The sequence below is a fragment of the Microtus pennsylvanicus genome, chromosome 3 (genome assembly GCF_037038515.1).
Source record: "Microtus pennsylvanicus isolate mMicPen1 chromosome 3, mMicPen1.hap1, whole genome shotgun sequence".
Classification (NCBI taxonomy): domain Eukaryota; kingdom Metazoa; phylum Chordata; class Mammalia; order Rodentia; family Cricetidae; genus Microtus; species Microtus pennsylvanicus.
The window spans coordinates 14,938,791-14,965,184 of record NC_134581.1 but is presented as its reverse complement, the minus strand read 5'-3'; the positions used below and the strand labels follow the sequence as shown (position 1 = coordinate 14,965,184).

The 26,394-nt window shown below is 42.4% G+C and overlaps 1 protein-coding gene across 7 annotated transcripts in view; it reads right to left on the bottom strand.

The window, feature by feature from the left end:
• The window catches only part of Arih2 (ariadne RBR E3 ubiquitin protein ligase 2), a 57,313-nt gene that overhangs the window by 4,488 nt on the left and 26,431 nt on the right, over nucleotides 1-26,394 (bottom strand). For 5 of the 7 annotated variants that reach the window (XM_075964593.1, XM_075964595.1, XM_075964594.1 and 2 more), the window contains 8 exons: nucleotides 11,298-11,365; nucleotides 8,711-8,774; nucleotides 7,980-8,130; nucleotides 6,681-6,802; nucleotides 5,224-5,333; nucleotides 3,471-3,588; nucleotides 2,278-2,328; nucleotides 2,163-2,184 (listed from right to left, as the gene is read on the bottom strand). In XM_075964593.1, the coding sequence (XP_075820708.1) occupies nucleotides 2,163-2,184; nucleotides 2,278-2,328; nucleotides 3,471-3,588; nucleotides 5,224-5,333; nucleotides 6,681-6,802; nucleotides 7,980-8,130; nucleotides 8,711-8,774; nucleotides 11,298-11,365 (706 nt within the window). Of the gene's footprint in view, nucleotides 1-2,162; nucleotides 2,185-2,277; nucleotides 2,329-3,470; nucleotides 3,589-5,223; nucleotides 5,334-6,680; nucleotides 6,803-7,979; nucleotides 8,131-8,710; nucleotides 8,775-11,297; nucleotides 11,366-22,888; nucleotides 22,935-26,394 lie in introns of all 7 variants that reach the window. The other 2 variants (XM_075964596.1, XM_075964597.1) reach the window with 1 other exon arrangement.

The window sequence follows — 26,394 nt, the reverse complement described above, 5'->3', positions numbered from 1 at the left end:
AGCCAGCCATAAGTCCCAGGATTTTACTTGTCTCTGTCTCCCCCAACATCAGGATTACAAGCATGTGCCTATATCCAACTTTGTTACTTGGGCTTTGGGGACTGACCTCAGACTGTCATGCCTGTGTTGCAGCAATGACATTACTTACTGAGAGCTATCTTTCCCACCCTTTCCAAATTGTGTATTAGTATAAAATCTCTATCTAATCAATAGTTCATATGCAGTTTCCACATTGAGGAAGGCAAGAAGAAAAGAATCTGAAGTATGCTATGTAGGGCTGGGAGATGCTCAGTAGTTAAGAGCACTGACTGCTCTTCCACAGGACCCAGGCTCAATTCCCAGCACCCACATGGCAGCTCACAATTGTCTGTAACTCTAAGAGACACCCTCACACATACATACATGCAGGCAAAGCACCAATATGCATATAATAAAAATAAATTATAAAAAAATACTCTGCTTAAAAGGTATGCTATGGGGGGCTGGAGAGATGGCTCAGTGGTTAAGAGCATTGCCTGCTCTTCCAAAGGTCCTGAGTTCAATTCCCAGCAACCACATGGTGGCTCACAACCATCTGTAATGAGGTCTGGTGCCCTCTTCTGGCCTGCAGGCATACAGACAGAATATTGTATACATAATAAATAAATATTAAAAAAAAAGGTATGCTATACATTCAAGTAACAACTGGCATCTACTATAGAGAGATTGCCCACAGTTTGTTAGGTGTTCAAGATCTATCTAGTCCATGTTCTGCTCTGTCTCTACCAGCAAACCTATTAGAGAAAAATCCTGTTTCCCAGGATTCACACTTTATCCTGGGCACTGACTTTCCAAAAGGACATCTAGAGAAGGAAGGTCAACGCAGACAGCCACAGTTATTCAACTTCTGTTTCCCAGAAACCCTCTTCTATCAGTAGATCCCACGTCCCTTCCTTCATCAGTTAGGCTTGTTGTATGGGGTAACACATTGCTCAGGGTTGCTCCATCCAGTGAGTGACAGAACTAAAGAGCAAACTCTGGCTGTTGAGAGACAAGGAGATGAGGCTTCTCAGGCATTAGAAATATGCCATATAGTCTGCACTTTTCTTCCTGTTCCTTTTGGTTTTCAAGAAAAGGTTTTCCTTGGAGCCCTCGCTGTCCTGGAACTCACAGAGATTCGCCTGCCTCTGCATCCCAAGTGCTGGGATTAAAGGCGAGCACCACCACCGGACCTTCTTCCTTTCCTTTTCTTCTTCTAGGTTCCAGGATAATTAACATGAGAACCACGTTGGCCTCAAACATCTGTGTTCAACCAATTCTCCTTCCCAGTTTCCCATGTAGCTGGCTAAAGAGACCCAACACACAACTTTTTTTTTTTTTTTTTTTTAAAGAAAAAGGAAAGGATTTTACTTGGCACCCTGCAAAGAGAGCAGTGAGCCCAGCAAGAGCCTGACTCCCACTCTTCTTTAAACAACTCACATGTGCAATGCCCTGCTCGGTCCTGATGGTGGAGACCTAATCAGAAGTCCTTCTGGAAACTGCTCTGAACTAATCTTAAAATGATTTTTAGTACCATGGCAAAGCCATGAACAACCTTTTCTAAAAGACATCTCTTATGGTATCTTAGATAATCAACTTTATTGATATCTGTCTGTTTTGGCAAAAAGAATAGAACACACTAAAACCTTCAACTGAGTGTTTTGGTACATGCCTATAATCCAACCGCTGTACTGGATGACTGAGGATCATAATCATCACACAAAATTTGACTTTTAACTACACATCGGCAAGAGGGCAGTAGAATGAATGCTCACCCCGCAAAAACAAAACAAAACAAAACAAAAACAACAACAACAATAACAAAACCCCCTAAATCTGCACTTATGCCAGTTAGTCTTTTTTTTTTTTTTTTGATTTCTGTATGTAATAGTCCTTGCTGTACTGGAACTAGCTCTTGTAGACCAGGCTGGCCTTGAACTCACAGACATCCACCTGCTTCTGCCTCCCAAGCGCTGGGATAAAAGATGTGTGCCACAACCGCCCAGCTAGCATAGACTTAAGTGAGGGAGGTTCCCCTTTGTTTTGCTGTTTCATTACAAAAGAACTCACTAATCAGTAATAGAAGTCAAAGTACAAGAAACATAGACCACGCTCCCGGACCAGAGACCAGGTCTGCGACTCACCATGCTTACACTTGGAGCATTGCTGTCAGAGAGAAGAGAAGAGAACACATTAAGGAAGAATACTCTGACCAAGGGCTCCATATCACACATGCAGATGCTATCTGCTTCTGCTCACCATGTGATTGCAGCCTCCGTTCTTCTCAATGCAGATGTTGCACTTGGGACACTGAGGAGACAGAAGGGTGCCATTAGGCTTACACATCAGCCCAGCTCTAAGAAAAATTACACAACACTCCAGGCCCCCGTGCCCAGTAGCTCATCACAAGCACTTCTGGGGAGGTGGGAGTCTCACTTAAATGTGGCAGGTCGCTGAGGCTGGAACAGCAATTCAAGGAAATGAGGTCAACATGTTTGGCTCTGAGATAATCCGAGTTCCAGCTGAGTCTTCTACCACCTGTCCTTTCTGTAGCACCACTCAGATGAAGCCCAGGCTAAGGCAGCAGAAAGCCTGCCTGATGGGAGAATGGCCACCATGGACGAGGCCCTGCTGAGCTTACTTGAACTCTGACTTCCTGAAGAGGGTGTGGAAAACACCTCAGAACACCTCTCACTTGGAAAAGGCCAGCAACCCCAGGACTACACTGACATGGAGCCCCGCCCCATGGTGATTTAGTCTATGTAGAGGTCTGAGTGCGTCAGTGAGGCACTGCACAATGAATTCTGCCCCAAGGGAAAGGTTTAATGAATATTGACAATCTCTGGGCTTGTATTACAGTCATGTTATTTATGAGCTAGGTCAATTAACCACTCCACTCCTAGGGCTATCAAAACTTGGTACAGTTTCAATAAAAATCAGGGTTTTCCTAATTAGCTCTTCCTAGGGTCAAACTTTTCTAAGTATTTTGGAATCTTATTGAAATAAGCGCATCTGGGGCTGGAGATGGCTCAGCAGTTAACAGCACTTGTTGTGCTTGCAGAGGACCTGGTAAGGTTCAATTTCTAGTACCACGCAGTGGATCGAAATCACCCGTAACTCTAGTTCTAGCATATCCAACAAGCATGTATGTGGTGCACATACATGTATTCAGGCAGGAATTGCATACACATAAAGTAAAAAAAAATTATTATTACAGAGATCCATCTGCCTCTGTCTCTGTGCAAGGACTAAAGGTGTGGGCAACTATGTCCAGCACTAAAAAATAATTTTAAAAAAATGCATCTAAGCATGAAAAAGTGATAAGCTCTAGTAAGTATGGTTGAGTGTCCACGTTCCCAACAAGCTCCTGGGCTATGTGCTCTGCTCTCAGATGTCCAACCTTCAGGGCACTATTTAGTGAAGTTCCATTACAGGTAACACATAGTCCTTACATCTTTAGTGTGAGCACTAATGTAGTTAGCCGTTTCAGAGTCGTCTGCACACTTCGTAAGCCATTTCCGGATTGTGGCGCAGTCTGTGGGGGCGTGATACATCTGTCGACACTTGAAACTTAAAATTGAAAAAGAAACACATTCAAATATTCACCAAATAAGGGTCTTGTGTTTTAAATTGTCCTCTTGTTTGAGCTTCACATATCCTGAATTAGCTTTGGGTCTTAGGGGTGTTACCCAAGATTATAATGAAGCATGTTATGAATGTTTTTTCAACTTGAGCCCGTTACATGCTCAATAGGTCCACATGAAACTTCTCCTTCAATATCTTGAATGGAATTAACCCTTCCCGAAAGGAGTCAAATGGAGCCCAGCCCTCCTTTGCGGTGCTAGAGTAAACTCAAGGCCTTGCACTTTACTATGAAGCTACATTTGTGTCTGGAGCCCAGGTTTGTGTGTGTACTCCCACCCCTGCAACAGGGTCTCATATATCCCAGGCTAGTGTCCAAAATGATCTTTCTGCCTCTACTTCCTGAGTACTAGCATTACAGGCATGAGCCAAACATGCCTGGTTTATGTGGTGCAGGAGCTCAAACCCAAGGCTCTATGTGCAGCTGAGCGCCATCTCTGGCCATGAGCGCAGCATTTTGGAAGGCAAGTACGCAGAAGGCACTCTGAGGATACTTCGCTCAGGTATAAGGTAGAACTAGCGAGATGTGCAGAAGGATGCACGAATGCCAGAACTTATCGAATCTGAGCGGTCCTATTATATCTGACAACTAGAACTCTCATTCTAATCTCCTTCTGTACAAGCCAACACTAAGGTCTACAGGCAGACAGCGGACACGTGCTTTTGGGAAAGAAGCTCCGAATGTGAAAAAAAAAAAAAAAAGGTGTTCAGTTTTCAACTTTTGGTGGGACAGGGTCCCTCACTGTCCTGAAAGGCAGAAAACACAGATACACATGTACTGTGTGGTTTCTCTGCATCTAGACCACCAATCTTCCAGGGAGGTGCTATTAGGACACACCTAGATTTAAATTACAGCTCTGCTATTTTCTAGTAGGTTTATTTATCTTGTACCTTCATTTCCTCACCTACATGGTAACAGGTAATCTCGCAGTTGTGATATGTAGGGAAAACAGCTGGACAGTGCTATCACCTGGAAAGAATCTGTTATGTTTTGGCTATGCCCATGGAATTTACTGAATGGGGAGTACCTCAGATGTAGAATTCACCCATAAATCACAGTTTTATAAAAGGCAGCGAGTACCAGCAGGGTGGCATATGAAGTCAATACCAGCTCTTGAGGGGCAGATCTTTCTAACTTTTAGGACAGCCTGGTCTACAAAGTAAGATCCAGGATAGCCAAAGTTACATAACAAGGCTCTGTCTCAGAACAAAACAAGACAAACAAAAAAGTTAGCTAAAGAGGTTTGGAGTGCTTGCCTAGCATGCACATGGACAAGGTCAACCCCTAGCACCACATAAACTGAGCATGGTGATGCAGTCTGGAATCCCAGCGTTGTGGAAATAGAGGGAAGATGATCAGATGTTCAAGCATATTCCTCAGGAACCTGCACTTCCTTGACTCCAAAGACTGTTCGTTTATCAAAATATCTGAGGAACGCAAAATACGGAGCCACGAGAACCAGAAAACTCTCCTAGAATAGATATGCATCTCTCCCAGCCCCGTGCTCTTTGGAGGAAGATGGGCCACGAAGCCAGGATTTCTCAGCACTCGCTCCCTCTTACCAGAAGACCTCGTTGCATCGATTGCACTGTACTCGGCGAGCTCTAGGCTCCTGTACCCGAATAACCATGGGGCAGTCTGCACCGGGGCACAGCTGGAGCTGGTAATGGCTCTGTGAACACAGAGGGAAATGAGGAGGATATCTTCTTTTAGCTGCCTCAACAGACTATTCAAGGGCCTCTGTTCTCCTAGCTGATAGCTTGTATCAAAAGACTAAAACTTAGAAAGCTTAAAACAGGTAGCCACTAAGTTTAAGTTATTATATAAGAAGGTATCTGTAGGCTGGGTGCAGACACATGCGTCTGTAACTTCAACTACTTTGTTACTTGGAAGACTAAGGCAGAAGGACTGCTTTGAGCCCAGGTAGCTTAGTCAAGGCCTGGTCAATATAGGGAAAACATGTCTCAGGAAGAAATGTTTTGATGTGGACTGGATGAGAACACATCCCAGTTACCTATGCACCTGACAGCTCAGGGACTCAAAGGTGCCCAGTAATCTATCGACGGCAACGAAGTATCCAAAGAATGAGGCTAAGCCATGATGGTGACTCAGGCCTTCAATGCCAGTACTTGGGAGGCAGAGGCAGGTGAATTTCTTAAGAGTTTAGGGCCAGCCTGGTCTAGAGTTCCAGGATAGCCCGGCTACAAAGAGAAATCCTGTCTTGAAAAACCAAGCCAAACCAACCAACCAACCAGACAAATAAACAAACAAAATACCACAAATAAACAAAAAAAAAAAAAAAATAGGGCCTTGTGTGTATCCTGAATGTGCACAAGACAACAACCTATCCAATAAGCTTTTAAACTAAGTAATAAATGACAAAGATAAAGTTATGTTGCACAGAATCTGTAAAACTGACAGGTAGCCTAAATAGGGAAAGGAATCTAAAATTAACTACCCTGCAATCATGAACAAGTTTTCAAATTGCTAAAAAGCGAAACAAAAGAGTCCTTATCTGGGTTAAGTGTACAGAAAACCATGTGGAATAGCAACTCTTGAGCTGTGCCAGACCTGTGCTCAACCCTCACATAAGATGGCCGGCCCAGCTTGTTTAATCAACTGTGTATACTTTAGGACGACTGTCCATATTACGGAAATGAAAACCAAGATTCAGGGCTGGGGAGATGGCTCAGTGGTTAAGAGTACTGACTGCTTTTCCAGAGGACCTGGGTTCCACTCCACATGGCAGCTCACAGCTGTCTGTAATTCCAGTTCCAGAGGACTGCACGCGCGCGCACACACACACACACACACACACACACACACACACACACACACACGCAAATAAGAAAAAAAAAATCAAGATTCAGATAAATTAATAAACAAGTGGTCTCATAACAAGGAAGTAACAGATCTGGCATTTACCCATGTGACTCACCACCCCCATCTAATGCCAGCTGCGATTATACTGTGTACCGTAGGCTCAGGAAGACAGAAGGCAGAACAGGGCTGCTCATACCTCCACATAGTCCCTAAAGAGGTAGCGCCTGTATTTATCTCTCAATTCTTCATTGGGAAGCAAGGGAAATACAAAGTCCTCTGGTGTTCGGAGTGGACAATCCTGAGCCATGCACGAGACTCCTGTTGACCAAAGATAATATGATGGATAACCATACTGCAGACAACACAACACTTACCCACGAAGTTCAACCAACAAATTCTAATTTCATAGAGGAATGCTGTCCAAAATATTTATCAAGAACACATTCAAAGAGAGAAATTACATGTTTTCATAATAATGTAACAAAGATTGTGCCCAATTACCCATAGATCAGTCCAAGCACCACTAAATAATATTACAGGGCTGGATGTAGTGGCTCACACCTTTAATCCCAATCCCAGCATTGGAAAGACAAAGGCAGAGGCAGAGGGATCACGTAGTTGCTGAGTGTTGAACTCAGGACCTCTGGGAGAACAGTCAGTACTCTTAACCTGAGTCATCTCTCCAGCCCTATACTGACATTTTTATGTTTTCTTTTTTGAGGGGCTGGGTGGGGAGGGGACTCTTTCATGTAGTGTAAGCTAGCCTCAAACTTGCTATCTAGCTGAGACTGGCCTTGAACTTCTGATGCTTCTGCTTTCTTCCTCCCAAATGTTGGGATCACAGACCTGTACCATCATACATACCCAGGTTAACATACTGAGATTCAGCAGGTAACAACGAACATGGTTCAAATTAGTCTGAATATTATCACGTTACAGAACAACAAATGCTTCTGGAGCTGGTAATAAATTCTGATATGGGTTATACTGCCCAAACAGCAGAGGGAATCAAGCCATGAAGGAAGCTCAGAGGAGAGTTCTTTTAAAGGAAGCTCAGAGGACAGTTCTTTTAAAGGTGCGACAATCACTCTTGTATTCACACCGATACCTGTAAGACTTTAATTCCTCACATCACTGGAGACCACAGAAACCGCTACTATTGACTGAAGCACTGAACTACCTGTTCTAACTATAAAACCCTTTCAAGAGGAAAGGTTGTTTAAGGAAAAACGCACAGTGAAGGACAAATACTTTAAGGCTGGAGAGAAGGTTTAGCAGTTAAAAGCACTTGTTGCTCTTGCAGAGGAACTGGGTTCTACTCCCATAACCCACCCGATGATCACTACAAACTGTAAAACCAGTTCCAGGGAATTCCATGACGTCTACAAGCACCAACCACACATATGCTACCCAGAGCTACATGCAGACAAAACACATAAAATAAAATTGAATAAATAAAATGAGGAGGCCTAGTTTAAGTTCAGTGTTGACTCACCCACACCAACACCATCCTTGACAAGCACGGAGCAATGCTGCTCCCAGCAGCTTCGGCAAAACTGATGTTGGCAGGCCAGAGAGAGTAAGTTCTCCTTCCGCACAAACTGCATACACACTGCACAGTGGTGAGGGGGGTGGGCTGTGGGGACCTAGAGAGAAAGAGAGAGAGAGATGTAGCCATATAAGCCAAGGCCTCTCACCAAATTCAGCCATAAAAGTTCTGAAAGGCTGACTTGTAAAGGTTCTCACAGTCAACACTGCAGTTTGTTCAAGGGCAGAGGATTTTCCATATAAATATAACCAAATCAAGAAACAGACGAGCTTCTGGAGTCCTTGGAAAGGACCTGAGTTAGGTTCCCAACAACTACATGGCAGCTCACATCCATCTGTAGCTCCAGTTTCAGAGGATTTGATGTCTTCTATTGGCCTCTATTCCTACCAGGCACGCATGAAGTGCATGTGTGTATACATGCAGGCAAAAACATTCATATATGTAGAATAAAACAAATAAATTTGCTTAAAAAAAATCAGGCAATGGTGGCACACGCCTTTATTCCTAGCACTAGGAGGCAAAGGCAGGAAGATCTCATGACAGCCTGGTCTGCATAGTAAGACCCCCGCAAAATAAATAAAGATTATTTTCAAAAAACTCATAAAGGATTATTAAAACAAAACAAACAAACAAACAAAAAAACTGGTGTTAACACTGTCAGACACAGAGACACTCACATGTTTGGATGGATTGGGCTGAACTCGAGCCTCAACAAGCAGCTGGGCAGAATTTGCCCTGTACCTGAAAATAAAAGCAGAGATAGAGAGAATTAAAAACTGAAGACATTTTAAACTCAGTAACAGAACAAACATGTGTTGTGGTTGCACTAAAGTGCCTTTTACCTTGTGAACACAACATCCACATCTGTAATCCTAACACTCAGCAAGCGTGAAGCCAACATAGTTTACATAGTGAGTTTGAGCTTAGTGCTAATAGCTCCCTTATTGAACCAAATTTCTTTTTATCTTAATACAAATGTTTTCTTTTGGTGAGGGGAGAGGGGGTGGGCAGGGGCATGAGGGTTTAGAGACAGGGTTTGGATGTTCTAGAACTCAGTATGTAGACCAGACTAGCCTCGAACTCACAGAGATCTATCTGTCTCTGTCTGCCTTCAACATGCTGAGACTGAAGGGTGTGCCACTATGCTCAGATGGTTTTGTCTGTTTTTGGAGACAAGGTTTCTCTGTGTAGTTCTGGGTGTCCTGGAACTCGCTCTGTAGACCAGGCTGGCCTCAAACTCAAGTGATCTGCCTGTTTGTCTCTGCCTCCTGAGTGCTCAGATTAAAGGCATGCAATGACTACTGCCTATCCTTTACCTGGTTTTTAATATTTACTGTATGTGTACTAATGTTTGGCCTGCATGTATGTATGAACATCATAGGCATGCTTAGTGCCATGCAGGCCAGGAGAAGGCACTGGATTCCTAAATATAGACTCAGTTGTAAGCTGCCGTGGTGCTAGGAATTGAATCTGGGTCCTCTGAAGGTGCTCTTAACCACTGAACCACCTCTCCGGGCCTCAAAAAGTTTTGCTTTATTTTTCTGACAGAGAAAAGATAATGTTTTCTGATAAGAGGATAGTATAAAATACAACCATATTAAATTCAAAGCTGAAGAATGCATACAGCATAATTTGTTTATGGAATGGCATAATCATACAAATAAAAGATATATACTTTAAGAATAAAGTAAGAGTTTAAAAAATATGGGGAGAATGGGCTGGAGAAATGGCTTGATAGTTATGAGCACTGACTGCTCTTCTAGGGGACCTGGGTTCAATTCCCAGCATCCACATGGTGGCGCACAAACATCTATGATGGGATCTGATGCCCTCTATTGGCATGCAGGTGCATGCAGATAGAGCACCATATACATAAAATAAAGAAAAATTAAAGGCATGTCCCATCACACCCAGCCATTTTCCAAAGCTTTGGGGAAAGAAAAAATGGTCTATTACAGACACAGATGATCAGAAATAAATCTGCTGCTAAACAACAGAGATTTAAAAAAAAAATGTATGAAATACCTGTAAAGTAACAAAATACTATACTAGCATCAAAGCAGAAATAGAAGAGTATATGTGTGCATGCGTGTGTGTGTGTGCGTGCATGTGTGTAAGAGAGATTGAGACAGAGAATATACTCCCAATGTCAACAATCACAACGGGTAGAGAGGCATTGAAGGATGCTAAGGACAATTTCATATCCTTTTCATGAGATGAAACTGAACATCTTAACATCTTACTGAACATCTCATCAGTCCAGGATCTATGCTAGCTACTTACTTTTTGTCAACTTGACATAAGCTAGAGTCACTGCAGAGGAGGGACCTCTGAACACCGAAGCAATTTCTTCTTTCCACTAAACATCTTACCTGCTCAGGGTACATGCTGACTAGTTTTTGTCAATTGAACACAAGCCAGAGTCACCAGAGAGAAGGGAGCCTCAATTGAGAAAATGCATCCATAAGATTAGGCTAGAGGCCTGACGTGATAATATATACTTTTGATCCCAGCGCACAGAGGCAGTGACAGGTGGATTCTTTGGGTTCAAGGACAGTCTGACCTACATAGTGGGCTCCAGGGCAGACAGAGCCAAAACAAAAAAAGATTGGGCTGTAGGCAAGCCTGCAGGACACTTTCTTAATCAGTGACAGTGAGGGCCCAGCCCACTGTGTGTGTTGCCACCCCTGGACTGGTGGATCTGGGTGCTACAAGAAAGCAGGCTGGGGCTAGAGAGATGGCTCAGAGGTTAAGAGCACTGGCTGCTCTTCCGGAGGTCCTGAGTTCAATTCCCAGCAACCACATGGTGGCTCACAACCATCTGTACTGAGATCTGGCGCCCTCATCTGGCGTGCGGGCATACATCGAGGCAGAATGTTGTATACATAATAAATAAATCTTAAAAAGAAAGAAAGAAAGAAAGAAAGAAAGAAAGAAAGAAAGAAAGAAAGAAAGAAAGAAAAAAGGAAAAAAGAAAGCAGGCTGAGCAAGCCAGTAACAGCCTTCACCATGGCCTCTGCATCAGCTCCTGCGTCAGGAGCTGTCAGGTTCCTGTCAGGTGTGCATGTTCACCCTGGCTTTCTCCAATGGACTGTGATTCAGAATATGCAGCCAAATAAACCCTCTGCTCTAGAAGTTGTTTTTAGTTATAGTGGTTCAGCACACACATACGGACGTACTCCAAAATGTCAACAAAATCACAATGGGTGGGCAGACAGAAGAATGCTACGTACAATTTTATCTTCTTTCCCCTGATCATCTTACCTGTCCAGAATCTCTGAGACTTGCCAGTGGAAATTAACTAATATAAGTTTTGCAACTGAGTGAGATACCTGTAAGAAACAACAACAACAAATAACGAATTTTAACTGTAGCTTCTTATAGTTCTCTATAGTTTGAGAATGTATACATCAACCACGATGCTGGGCTCACATTTTTTCACTTAATTGCATTCTTTGGCTCTTTCAAGTTAAATTAGTTATATTGTTATTTTATCTCTTGTTCTTCGTCTTTGTTTTCATTAATATTTCCTATAAAAAAATAGAAGCTTTCACTGAAAACTGAACCCAAACCATCCTTTCTATAGTAATTAAAAATGTGCTATGTGAGCTAGGCATAGAGGAACACATCTTTAATCCCAGCACTCAGGAGGCAGAGGCAGGCGGATCTCAAGACAGATCAGAGTTCGAGGCCAGCCTGGTCTACAGAGTTCCAGGACAGCCAGAGCTACATATTAAGACCCTGTCTCGAAGAGAAAAAAAAAGGGGGATATCAAACATAAGCAAGAGGCTTCCCAAATGGGATCCCAAATGTGACTTATGTTCTCACATGCTGTCCTATGAAGGCACACACACAAAGTATGAGTCTAGTTAGTATTAGCAACACAGCTCCAGGCTTTGACTTCTTGATTTATATGCCATAAACAACAAAATAAAGGATTTAAGGTCAGATTAGTGGTAGCACATAATTTTAATCCAGCAAATGAATCTCTTCTGAGTTCATCTCAGAAATAAAGCTGGGTTAGGCTAGAGAGATGGCTCAGAGGTTAAGAGCACTAGCTGCTCTTCCAGAGGTCCTGAGCTACACTCCACGGAACCACATGGTGGCTCACAACTATCTGTGATGAGACCTGGTGACCTCTTCATCATGCAGAACACTATATACACAACAAATTTTTTAAAAAAACAAATTTTGGCATAATAGCAATGCCCTTAATCTCAGGACTTGGGAGGTAGAGGCAGGCAAATCCTTGGTATACATAGAAAGCACCAGGCTAGCCAAGGTTACACAGTGAGACTCTGCCTCAAATAAACAAACAAATAAACAAATAGCATTTAAAAAACAGTTTTGTTACTGCCATTGTTTTTCAAAGCAGGGCTTCTCTGTGTAACTAGACTTGGCTGTCCTGGAACTTGCTCTTGAGACAAGGTTGTCCTAAAACTCAGAGATTCACCTGACTCTGCCTCCCAAATTCTGGGACTAAAAGGCATGCACCATCATGCCTGGCTTAAAAAATCAGTTTAAAATCTCTGAATTCATAAAATCCAACAAGCACCAGTAGCAAAACATTTTTTTAAAGGTTTGTAGACAGTCTTCTAGCTTGTACATTTTCTGGAGTCTACATAAAAGGTGACAAAAGCTACCAATTCTACTGTAAATTCTTCCTCCCAAGGAAGTAAGGAGGATACATGCACTACTAAGTTATTTGCAAGAATAAAATATTGAAGGCAACTTACATATCCAAGAAAAATGAGCTTGATAAATAATACATAACAGATCCATGCAATGGACAACAATCTAGTTAGTGGAAAGGTACTATTGTAATGGTCTGCTCTGTTAAGACAAGGCACACCCCCACACCCACAAAGGCAAGCTGATCTTCAGCTTCCAGCCTGAGTCCTTTCTTTTTCTGTCTCCCTCTCGAAAAGGCAGCTTCTATCTCCCCCTTCTCCTCACTTCTCCTCTTCCCTTCCATAACCCACCAAATAAATATCCAATCTCACTCTGCATGGTATGCCTAACCATGTCTCTGTCTCTTGCCCCACAGCGTGGCTCCCTGCCCAGGACCGGCTGCCTTAGGAGACCAGCAGCATGGTCTCATGGCGTGCCCAGATGGCACTGTCTCTCCTTGTGTAGGACTGGCTGCCTCGTTGAGATCTCTCACCCACCATGTGGCTCCCTGCCTGGACTTTTCTGCCCCTCATGGCCCACTGCAGCAACTTGGGGAACTGCATAGTCCCTGCCTGGGACTGGCTGCTTGCTGCCACTTTGGGGACCTGCAGTATGGTATCGGGGCAGCCATTTAGGGATCTGTAGTATTTTACTTTTACCATTACAACTATAGTTACTGACACAGAAAAGGGTTTTCTTTTTTTCCTTTGAAAGAGTGTCTAATATATCCTAGGCTGACCTAAAGCTTGCTGTGTAGCTAAGGGTGATCCTGAATTTCTGATCCTTCTACCTTCACTTCCTCAGTTCTGGGATTACAGATGTGTGCCACTATGTCCAGTTTATACTCGGTTCTTTGCATATTATAGGCAAGAACTCAACCAACTGAGCTATATTGCACGCTCCAGAAGTTTACATTTTAGAATTAGGTTAAAGAAGCAAGTAGTAATGCACATTTGCTTGTTAGGGGACATAATAAGTGAAAAGTAAACTAGTTGCAAAACATCTTAAGTGTCAAGACAGGAGCAAAAAGGTTGCGATATGTTTGTAGGTCTATATCTGACTACCCAGGGCAAGCACAGGATATTACAAAGGTGTGATAGAAAACATGAAAAGCCAGCAGATACCTCAGGATACAGACATAACTCTATTCTGAGGCTGAGTCCTATCTGGTTCACAGAGAAGAACTTCAGTAGGGAAAACATAGCACTGAAGCTCAAATAATCCAACACTTAAATAAGTTATGTTTTAGAACAGTATCATTATCTGAGGCTGTTTAGTTAATGAGTGCCTTCCTGTCCCACAGGCCAAATACTTCTGAAGAAAACCAAGGATGCAAGATAGCTAACTTCATTTGGGGTAGTGGTTCCCACTACCCACCATGAAAGGGAACACTGTGCACACTGTTAAAACATTTTCTTACTGAGGACCATGAGATTTTAGGTCAAGGTTCCTAAATCATGGATAGTAATGTCTTTTAACTATTTCAACAGACCATTATCATAAAATGAAGTGATATACTAGCTTTTTTAAATTTTAGCAGCTGCATAAATACAGCTGTTAGGTAAAAATTTTATTTCATTTTTAGATAAGGTCTCACTCCTTAGCCTTGTTTGGCCTAGAACCTTGTATGTAGAACAGGTTTCCAACTCACAGAGATCCACCTGGCTCTGCCTTCTGAGTACTGACATTAAGGATGTGTGCCACACATCCTCTTCCCCCTCAGAGGTTCTCACTCTGCAGCCCATGCTGATACAAGCTTGTGATCTGTGGTGGTTTGAAAGAAAATGGCCCCAAAGGGAGTGGCAGGATTAGGAAGTGTGTCACTGCAGAGGTGGGTGGGCTTTGAGGTCTCATATACGCTCAGGCCAATCCCAGTGTCTCAGACCACTTCCTGTTGCCAGTGAGTCAAGATGTAAGGATTCTCAGCTCCTTCTCTAGCACTGTATCTGCCTGCATGCTGCCTCACTTCCCGACATGATGATAATGGACTAAACCTCAGAAGTGGAAGTGAGTCACCCCAATTAAATATTTCCCTTCATAAAAGTTGCGGTGGTCGCCGGGCGGTGGTGGCGCACGCCTTTAATCCCAGCACTCGGGAGGCAGAGGCAGGCGGATCTCAGTGAGTTCGAGACCAGCAAGGTCTACAGAGCTAGTTCCAGGGCAGGCTCCAAAACCAGAGAAACCCTGTCTCGAAAAAAAAAAATTGCGGTGGTCATGGTGCCTCTTCACAGCAAGATGCTCCTTTTGCCCTGGCCTACCATGTGCTGGGAATACGGTGTGCTCTTACAACTAACTCTTGAACCATGATCCTCTGCATTACTTTCTGAGTGCTGCTAATTACCAATGGGCAACCTTGCCCAACTATATCAACTGCTTCTTACCCTGACTTCTGTTTTAATTTGTAGCTAAAGATAACCTTGAATCTTCCTGTCTCCTGGGATCACAGGTATGGGCCACCATACCCAACTGTTCTCATTTCTAAATATCTTCATATACAGAGGGCATGGGCCTGGCAAAGGCGCCAAAATTACCACAAATGACTTAGGTAGAATCTTTATAGAAAGATTTACGGAAAGGGGTCAGGGCTACCTCCCTTAATTCCATAAAGCCTACACAACTAGACGAGAAATAGATATCCATTCAATACATGATTAGTTAGTAATTTATGTGTGCTCATGTATATGGTCTTCAAGCAACTGATTCTTCTTTCTCCACCTGTATATTTGAATGTGGGATTATAGGGAGAAGATACCGAGTCTGGCTTTACAGAGTTTAGGGATCTAAACACAGGAAGTCACACTTGCAGAGCAAGTGTCTTACTCACTGAACCCAACACCATATACCAATATTAACCTGTGGTTCTTCAAAAGAATTTTTTTTTAAAAAAAGAATGTTCAAGGCATGGGGGCTGGAGAGTTCAATTCCTAGTACCCATATGGTGGCTCATAACCATCTGTAATGAGCCCTGGTACCCTCTTCTGGCCTGCAGGCATACATGCAGGCAGAACACTGTATACATAAAAATAAAAAAGTGAACGTAGATCTATTTTTAGAAAATGTTCAAGACATTTATTTGAACACTGTACTGATTCCTTGATTTCAACAACACTAACAGCCAAAACAAAAGCTCAGAGTTAAGCTCACTTACACTAACATGGTTCTGTTGACACAGAAATGCACTGACTACATTCTGTGCACATCCTAGTTTTGGTAAGGAAAGAAAACTAGTTGCTGAAGAGATGGCCCACAATTAAGAACACTGGCTGGTCTCGCAGAAGGGTCTAGGTTCATTTTCCAGCACTCACACTATGGCTTGTCTACCAATAGCTCAGGTTCCAGGGATCTGACCATGGACCTGGCACATACATGGTGCACATCTATCATACAGACAAAACACACAGCCAGAGCTAAAGAATGAGTCCCTTTCTCAGGGAGGGGTCAAAAACAAAACAAACAACCCGCTCCAATAACAACACAATAAAGAAAAACTGTGAAGATATTTATTAAGTGCAAAGAGCCAAAAATCCCTCAATACACTTGAGTCAGCAGAGAAAAAACTCACATATATACCACTAGCTTTCTGTATCAGGTGCTAGTGTGGTTTCCAAGTTGTACATGAAGTTTAAGAAAAGTGCCTATCGGGGCTGGAGAGATGGCTCAGTGGTGGTTAAGAGCAAGCATTGCCTGCTCTTCCAAAGGTCCTGAGTTCAATTCCCGGCAACCACATGGTGGCTCACAACCATCTGTAATGAGGTCTGGTGCCCTCTTCTGGCCTGCAGGCATACACACTGATGGAATATTGTATACATAATAAATAAATAAATATTAAAAAAAAGAAAAGTGCCTATGTTATGACATATGCAGACACTATGAATATGGTGGAACCCCTGTGGCAAGACCGATCTTCATCGAGCAAGGCAAACAAGGAGGATATCAGTGGTTCTCAGTCTTCCTTATTCTGTGACCCTTTAATACACTTTTGTGACCCTTTAATACACTTCCTCCTCGGGGCTGGAGAGATGGCTCAGTGGTTAAGAGCATTGCCTGCTCTTCCAAAGGTTCTGAGTTCAATTCCCGGCAACCACATGGTGGCTCACAACCATCTGTAATGAGGTCTGGCGCCCTCTTCTGGCCTTCAGGCATACACACAGACAGAATATTGTATACTTAATAAATAAATATTTTTAAAAAAAAATTTTAAAAAAATACACTTCCTTATGTTGTGGTGGCCCCCAACCATAAAATTATTTCACTGCTACTTCGTAACTTTAATTTTGCTACTGTTATGAATCATAATGTAAACATCTGTTTTCTGGTGGTCTTATGCATCCCCTGTGAAAGGATTGACTGAAGCCCAAAGGGTTGAGAACTGCTGCAGATCTATATACAGAGCCAGGTGTCAAAGACGCCTCCAGGGATGGAGAACAACGAGCAATGAGCAGTACTTTAGAAGAATTTACTTTAAAGGTGGTCTTAGCGGTGGGGGCAGTTTCCACACAAATTAAGATCCTAGGATTGAACTGATTTATTTCTTCAACCCCTCCATCCACACATCAGTTTTCCCAGAGGGAAACTTGAAGCAGCCTCACTCCCTGGCCAGCAACAAACCTTGTTGGGGCATTTAAGCCACTTTAAAGATAAAAATTAGCCTTAGTTCCAAGAGGTGAATTTTCTCATGATCAATTAGGACTCATACCACCACTTTTCAATACTCCAAGAGCAGCAATTTAATCAATTCCATTGGGCTGGAGACACTCTGCTCAACTTTTAAGAGCACTTGCTCTCGTGGAGGACCTAGGTTTTATTCCCATCACCCAAATCATAACCACCTATAATTCCATTCCCAGGAAGATTTGATGCTCTCTTCTGACCTTTCAGGGAACTAGGCACACATACGGCACAAATATATACATAGCTAAAAGAAGGCAGAATATGCACATACATTTTAAAAAATCTAAAAATAAAAAATAATACTTGTACAACTTCAAAGATCTTTCAGTACGCATTCCTCCCTATTTTCGGCTGAATAAAGATTAAGCTCTTGCCAGGGATGGGGGCACACAACTGTCATTCCAACACTAGGGAGGCAAACAATGTGTCTCTGTGAGTGCTAGGCAAGTCTGGTCTACACAGCCAGAGCTACATAGTGAGACCATGTCTTTAAAAAAGGAAAGAAAATGAGAAAAAGACAGATATACAACACACACACACACACACACACACTCTCTCTCTTTTTGGTCAGAGTTTCTCTGTGTAGCCCTGGTAGTTCTGGAACTCGCTCTGCTCTGTAGAGTAGGCTGTAGGCTGGCCTCAAACTCAGAGATCTACCTGCCTCTGCCTCCCAAGTGCTGAATTTAAAGGAGTGTGCTACCAAGATTTTGGCAATTTCTTAAAATGTTAAACATACACTTACCATGTGACCCAGGAATCCTGTCCCTAAATATCGACATCAAGACACATGAAAGCAATGTCTACATTAAATCCAGGACATGGATGATTTTAGCAACATAGTTTTAACAGCCAAGTCAGAAACAGCCTAAATGTCTATAAATTAATAAATGAACAGATAAGCAAAAAAATGTGTTATCTACACTATGAAAATCACTATTTACCAATAAAGGGAATCCATTAATGGCATATAAAACAGATGAAACTTAAAAACAACACAATCATAGGAGGATCAGGAAACATGAATTTTCTAAAAAAGGCAAAATTGTGCAGAGAAATATAGTAGTTCCTTGGGGCTAAATATGAGGGCTGAACGTAGACACATGAAATTTTTGGAGTGATGGAAAAGTTGGGATCCTGGAAGGGTGCGGTTGGTACACACCCTTGATCCCCACACTCAAGAGGCAGAGGCAGGCCAGTCTTTGTGAGTTCAAGGATAGGCTGGTCTACACAATAAAACATGTTCTCAAACAAACAAACAATGCCAGGTTAATGATAATTGCTAAACAGATAGATATATCCCAACACTCGGGCGGCAGAGGCAGGCGTATCTCTGTGGGTTAGTACAGCCTAGTCTACAAGAGCTAGTTCCAGGACAGGCACTAAAACCACACTGAGAAACCCTGTCTCAGAAACAAACAAACAAATGAACAAAAAAACATATAATGGAAAAATTTAAAACTGGAAACTTATTCCTACATGAAAGTTTCTATAAAGCAATGCTAGGCATGATAGCACACATCTACAGTCATAGTACTTAGAAGGCTGAGGCAGGGGAATCCTATCAGTTTGAGGCTAGCTTGAACTACATAAGTGAGTACCAAATCAGCTAGGGCTTCATATAAAGTCCATATTTTAAAAAAATTGAGTCAGGCGGTGGTGGCTCACGCCTTTAATTGCAGCACCACTCCAGAGGAAGAGGTAGGTGGATCTCGGAGTTTGAGGCCAGCCTGGTCTACAGAGTAAGTTCCAGGACAGCTAGGGCTACACAGAGAAACCCTGTCTCAAAAAAAAAAAAAAACCAACAACAACAACAAAAAAAAACCAAAAACAAAATAGTTTCAATAAAGTTGATTAAACAAACAAGCAAACAAAAAAGTAAAACACCATAGTGCATGCCTAGAATACCAGCAGGAGATTGGAGAATCAGGAGGAGTTCAAAATCGTTCAACACCAGGAGCCTGGGCAACATGGGACCTTGTCTCAAAAACAAAATGGTAACTTAAAAAAATAATTGGGCCCGTGAGGTATTTTTAAAAGTAACTGATTGCTATGCAAGCTTCATTAACTGAAGCCAATCCCTGGAAACCATGTGGAAGGAAACAGCCTACTCCTACAGCTGTCTTCACATCTCACAGGTGACTCACACACACACCACACACATGATCAGGGAAAGAATAAAACATACCCATATGTCTCAAAATATCTATAATTTTGGAAGTTAGGAGAGTGGCAACTGTGTTACTAGAAACTACTTACACTGCTGATCCCCATACAGGGAAAGAGGACCTGGTAGTGGGCTGCTACCTCAGAACATAGTAAACATGCCCACACATCAGTTCACATAACCATATATCTAGCTGCTTAAGAGTCATTCGTCCCATCCCCCACCCCAATACCCTGGCCACCAAACAACAGTTTCTCTGGCTGTCCTGGAACTCCCTCTGTAGATTGGTCTTAAACTCAGAGATCTGCCTGCCTCTGCCTCCTGAGTGCTGGGATTAAAGGTGTGTGCCACCACCACCCCACTTAATGTCTCCACAGGTCACTTGTTTAATTCAATGCCTGTCTGTGAGCACCTTTTACAGAAGTACTCTGCATGTGCACCAGCACACCCGAAGAGAGCATTAGGTCCTATTAAGACGGCCGTGAGAAACATGTGGTTGCTGGGAATTGAACTCAATTGAAGAAGAGCAGCCAGGGCTCTTAACCTGAGCCATCTCCTCAGCCCCATGACTACTTAATTTTAAAGTATGGTACTGCATCTATGAGGGAAGGTGAGAAAAAGAATCAGAACCATAGCTAGTTACACTGACTAAATGGAAGAAATCTGCCGTGCCTTGATAAATTCATGCATGACTACTAGCACGATCCACGCGAAACCTCTAATGTCAGAGATCCAGGAGGTAGGACAACAACATTCACTTCCAAGTATGACAACAGAGAAGCTCTCAAATATATAGGGAAGGATACGAGAAAAGACAGCGGTTATCAGTCCCATGTGAACCAGGCTTGCTGTTTAAGAGGACACTGTCAGCATCCTCACAGGAGACCAACACCTCATTCAAGCTGAGTGGGCTGCTTTTACATTTGGTTCCATCTAAATGTTCCTAAGGCATACAAGTCTCCTTTGTTATGTACTTCTAGGCGCATCCTTTAATTTTTGCTAGAGTGTCCACTATTACAAAGAATTACAGGATACATCACCCCCAGGATCAATAAAATGTACCTGGTCCACTCAGTAACAGCTAAGTAGAATTACCACTACAAACACATTGTACTTTTCTATAGCTTTCAAAAAAAAAAAAACCCAAAAAAACCAAAAAAAAATTTACATTTCTATGCCCTATACCTTAACAAGAAACACATGCTTATGTACTTTATCATTTCATTTATTTGTATTTTTTGAGACAGGGTCTATGTAGACTAGGCTGGCCTGGAATCCAGGCCACTTGAAGGAAATGAGGTCCCTTCTGTAGTCATTTATCCTACACGATACCCTACATTACCTACAGCCTTAATCCAATCCAGCGGCTCCAGATCTCTACTTCTGAAAACATCTAGCTACCCACATCAGGAAGGACTGTTTCTGAGAAGCGGTACTCGCAAAAGTAACACGCAAACATCTACCATCCTTTGTGGCCTGTGTCTGTAAAGGGAATTGACACAGACTTTCACTTGGTAACACTGTGTTATAGGCACCTAGTGAAGTGGGAGGCAGTAGAAGAGTCAAGTTTTTCCTTCTTATTTTAAAGAACTGTAAACATTCCACTCAATTTTATTCCTGCTTCACAAGCAAGGCAAGAGAAGGCAGCGCAGAGACCAAAGGGAGATGCATTGTTTAGTTTCCTCACTCAGAGGTGACAACATCTATACAAACACTTAAGTGTTTCCTCACTCAGAGGTAACGACATCTATACAAACACTTAAGTGGCTATTTACCAGCAAGGGGTTCCAAACATGACTAACAGCACAGAAGCCTACAGCCTCAGCATTTCCTAAGATGTTCCTTCCTAATGCTATGACACCTTAGTATGGTTTCTCATATTTGTAGAGAAACCCAAGCATAAAATGTGGCCTCTTATGGAGAGTATATTACTGGGGGGTGGGCTTTGAGCTTTCAAAAAGCCCATTACAAGCCCAAAGTCTCTCTCCTCCTGTGGCCTGTGAATGCCTGAATGCCACCAGGCTTCCCACCATGACAATAATGGACTTAACCTATGAAACTGTAAGCCATCCCCAGTTTCCGTGTCATGGGTGATCTCTTCACAGCAAGATAGCAGTGCACAACAGTAACACTTCTGAAGCAGTAAGCTTCAGTTCACAGTGTTGGAGAAGGCAAGTCCAAGAGCAGTTTGGTTCTGGGCATAGAAATTCTGATTTACTGCCCTAGTCTAGGTTTTAATTTTGTTCCCTGTATGTTCATCACTAGGTTCTTAAAAGAGAATACTCCAGTGAAATTCTTTTTCAATCTCAAGTTCCAAGTCCACTTCAAGTCTGTTAGTAAATAACTAATTTTTTTCCAAGCTCCGACCAAATCCTAACCCCCTCAAAAATTCAAGCAAGTCATTATTAAAACTTTGGTTACTTTAGCTGGGCGGTGGTGGCGCACACCTTTAATCCCAGCACTCGGGAGGCAGAGGCAGGTGGATCTCTGTGAGTTCGAGGCCAGGCTGGTCTACTAGAGCTAGTTCCAGGACAGGAACCAAAAAAAAGCTAAGGAGAAACCCTGTCTCAAAAATCAAAAATAAATAAATAAATAAATTTTTTTTTTTTTGGTTACTTGGCCAGGTGGTGGTTTCCAGGATCCCTCAAGGGTTGACTGACAGGATCCTTTGTTTTCTTTTAGTAAAGAATTCAGGTCAATAGCCGGGTAGTGGTTGCACACGCCTTTAATCCCAGCACTTGGGAGGCAAAGGCAGGCAGATCTCTGTGAGTTCGAGGCCAGCCTGGTTTATAAGAGCTACTTCCAGGACAGGCTCCAAAGCTACCGAGAAACTCTGTCTCGAAAAAACAAAACAAAACAAAACACAAAAATTTTAGTTACTCGAGTAAACGTTTGCATCCCTTGCCTACAATGAACTAAAACCATCACGGGAGGTAAAGCTTGTTCCTTAAGGAGATGGAAAGCACAATGGACATTCAGGACCTCTCTTAAGAGTGAAGTGTCTTTGGAATAAATTCTTAAAGGAATTTCTCAAAATTGAAAAGTATTTGGTGACATCCTAGAGCACTTGGATAGGACACGTTTTGTATTCGAAGTATTAACATATAGAACACATCAGCAGTGAGGATGAAGTAAGGCACGCACTAAGTAATTTCTGCTCCTGATAATACCTCAAGAAAACCCATGACCATGGTCAGTTCTATCTTCCTTTCCTAGTGTTACCTATAGCTGTCCAAACTGTCTAGCCTCAAAGACAAGTAGGTAACAAAACTTGCAATTAAAAAATTTCCCCAAGAAAGGATGAATCCAGCAGCCCACCATAACTGTTGCCAGCCCTTCCCACACTTACCAGTGCCATAGGGAGGATGCAGCCGATGGCAGTGAGCATCAACGGCCTGAAAAAATACAGGTGGTAGTTTCAATTTTTATTTAGAATTCTTACTTGCCAACTGCCTGACATCTTTTAAGGCTACACCAGTAGGTCTTCATGCCTCATCCAATCAAACCACTCTGTGGTCCAATCATATTTGTTAACAAAATAGAGGTCACTAAACAGCCCAGATGAAGAAAAGGTGAGCTGGCTTCTGGGCCTGGGGTAGAAAGGGAAAACTAGTTTAAAAAGATCAAGATGAATGGACGTGGGTCTTAGGCGAATGGAAAAGTAGGAGGGAGATAAAGTAATAAAGGGGTAAGAGAAGAAACAAGGCTAAGGTAGAGACGAAGGAAGTGAACAGAAGCCTAGCATCGGGCGAGTCAGCAGAAGCAGGGCAGAGGTGCCCCACTGACTACTGGTTATGTCAGCTCCCCCATACTTCACACCTACGTAGTCTCAGCCTCAAAAGATCAGCTCTTAGGCTGACAACGCTGCTCCCACTCGCTTTTCTTTACAAATCCAAAGAGAGGACTTGTAGTTAATTGGAGCATCGATATTTAAACATGTTTTCAAAATCTGATAATACACACAAATTTGAAGATTGCTAACTGGCCTAACCAAAATCATTCATGACAACTATTATCTCATACAAAAAAAAAATCAAAATACAATCAAACAAAAATCCCAAACCAAAAAACAACACACACACACAAATAAAAAACGCCAAAGATTTCACTAAACAGGAGGATCTCTATGAGCTCGAGGCCAGCCTGGTCTACAAGAGCTAGTTCCAGAAAAGTTGCTGCTGTAACACAGAAAAACTCTGTCTCGAAAAACCAAAAAGATTTCATTCAAAAAAGGAGAAAATAGGAAAGTTACTATTCCTTTACCAGGAGAGTTTTGTTTGTTTTCATGTAGCCCAGGCTGGCCTCTTGCTCTGTAGAATTACTGATGTTCCTGCCTCCAGCTCCCAAGTGCTGAGATTACAGGTGTGTGTTAGCAGTCCTTGTTTGTGTGATGCTGAGGATCAAACTGAGGGATCTGTGCACACCAGCTAAGTACTCTACTAACTGAACTACATCCCTAACCTTGAAGGCATTTTCTAAAATCATGAACACTCCCTGAAGCTCATTTATTCATTACCCTGCTCTCACATCAACTTAGACCCAGCTCCCACCCAAACAAATGTCCATGAGCGAATAATTCCTCACAGTACTCGGTACAAAAGGTGGGTAGAGCCTTCTAAAATGCCGACAGACTTCTGAGAAATGACATACACATAGCTGCTATTCACAAATGAAGGTCACGTCCAGTAACCACAGTAAAAAGAACTGCAGAAAATGAATAGGATGCAGAAGGGCAGGAGGAGGGGTAGGTTGGAGAGAACTGTGGTTGAAAAAAAAAAGAAAGAAAATGAACTGAATACAGCAGGACTAAAAACTTGAGTCTGTTCTTGTAACCACAATCCATCTCATCTAAAAATGACTTCAGTGTCTTGCCTCTTTCAGCTGGCTAAAGCACAGCATACCGAATACTAACCAGCTAGGTACACCATCCCTTTGCCCTCTCCTCCAGAAAGGATTTCACAAAGGCTAACATACTCTAAGAAGAGTCACAAATTCCAACAGCAACTATGAAAAATAGAGCTTCTACTGTCTTAGCAATCAATCCCCTTTGATAGGCTCCAGTCACAGAACTTTTTCTGCTACATGAAACTTTGTAAACAGAAGAAACAGATGAGAAGCTCTTTTAAAGCAGAGTTGTTCCTGCCCCTTTCAAATAATGTTTCCTTTTCTGCCATACCTAAGCATTCACAACAGGGGCCAGCACTGTTCTCATGCTATTACCACCCGCCTGCTTTACTCTCTAGTAACTAGAACCCTATAAGGTATTGAATGCAAGCAGTCTCCAAGGCTGTCCCAGCACTCTGATCCAGGAACGAGACCAGAGACTGCTTCTGAAGACAGTAAAAATGTATAGCCTACTGGCTGGTCTTATGGAGTTATCTGAAAGGAGAAAATTTTAATTAAAAAAAATGGCACCATAAGACTAGGCTGTAGGTATTTTCTTAATTAGTGATTGATGGGGGAGGGCCCAGCCCATTGTGGGTGGTGCCATCCCTGGGCTGGTGGTCCTGGGTTCTGTAAGAAAGCAGGTTGAGCAAGCCAGTAAGTGGCATCTCTATGGCCTCTGCATCAGCTCCTGCCTCGTCAGGTTCCTGTCCTGACCTCCTTTGATGATGAACAGTGAGATAAGAAGTATAATCCAAATAAATCTTTCCTCCTCAACTTGCTTTTGGTCATGGTGTTTTGTCACAGGACTAGTAATCCTAACGAAGGCCGAAGGAGAGCTGAGAATCCCAGCAAGAGGACAAAAAGACGGAGTCGTGTATGTTGAAGTCAAAAAAAGCCACTTAAAATTTTCCAAGTAGTTGCAGTGGATCTACCATTGCAGAAGTAGAAATATAGGAAAGAACATGATCAAAATATAGTGTATGAAAAAATTAAGCAGAAATATGAAGCAGAAGTACAAAGACTATTATTTAAACCTCCTTTCTTACTATTTTTTTTAAAGGAGGAGAAAGAAATTCAAAGCTTTAAATTATCTTAATGTAAAAGTCAAACTATTTCATTCCCTTCTCTTTCAACATGTTTGAACGTTAAAACAACAGAAGATGGCTAAGAAAGTAGCTCAGTTGGTAGTGCTTGCTTAGTGTGCTAGACACCTGGGTTCAATTCTCAGGCATGTATAATATCAGGCATAGTAGCACACAAGCCTGTAGCATTGGCGAAGTAGAGGCAGAATGGTAAGAAATTCAACATTACCCTTGGCTGCCTAAATTTGAATCTAGCTTGGGCTACAAGACTGTCTGCCTAAAACAAAACTCACAAAAGACATTCAGGAAGTGTTCACTAAAAGACCTTAGGTAGTCAATACCATTAGACCTGCAGTTCAGTTGACTCAGAAAGATGTTACTTTTTCCTTTTCTTTTTTCTGTCTTTCTTCAAGTGCTGCCAAAATCTAAGGAAGATTCAGGCTTCCTTACTGTCTCTCAAGCTGCACACTTGCAAGGTGGCTGACCTCTGTGATGTCTTAAGCAATATGGACATCCTCTTTCTCTCAAATATTACAAGAATGATCTCTAGGCCACATATTAATATTCTTCTCCTCTGAAACCTCTTAAGCGGGACCCCACAATTCAAATCACTCTGTTTTCCACGCTCCTACTAGTATGGCCCAATAAGCCATGCTTAAAGTCTCCAACTGTTTTTCTAGTCCAAAGTCCCAAATTACTCCATATTCCTCCAGCCAAAAACATGGCCAGTCCTATGGCAACAATTCCCCAGCTTCAGGTACCAACTGGGTCTTAGTTAGGGATTGTGACCACAACAACTATTACAAAGGAAAACATTTCATTGGGACTGACTTACAATTCAGAGTTTACTCCATTGTCATTATGGTGGGAAGAATGAGGGCACAAA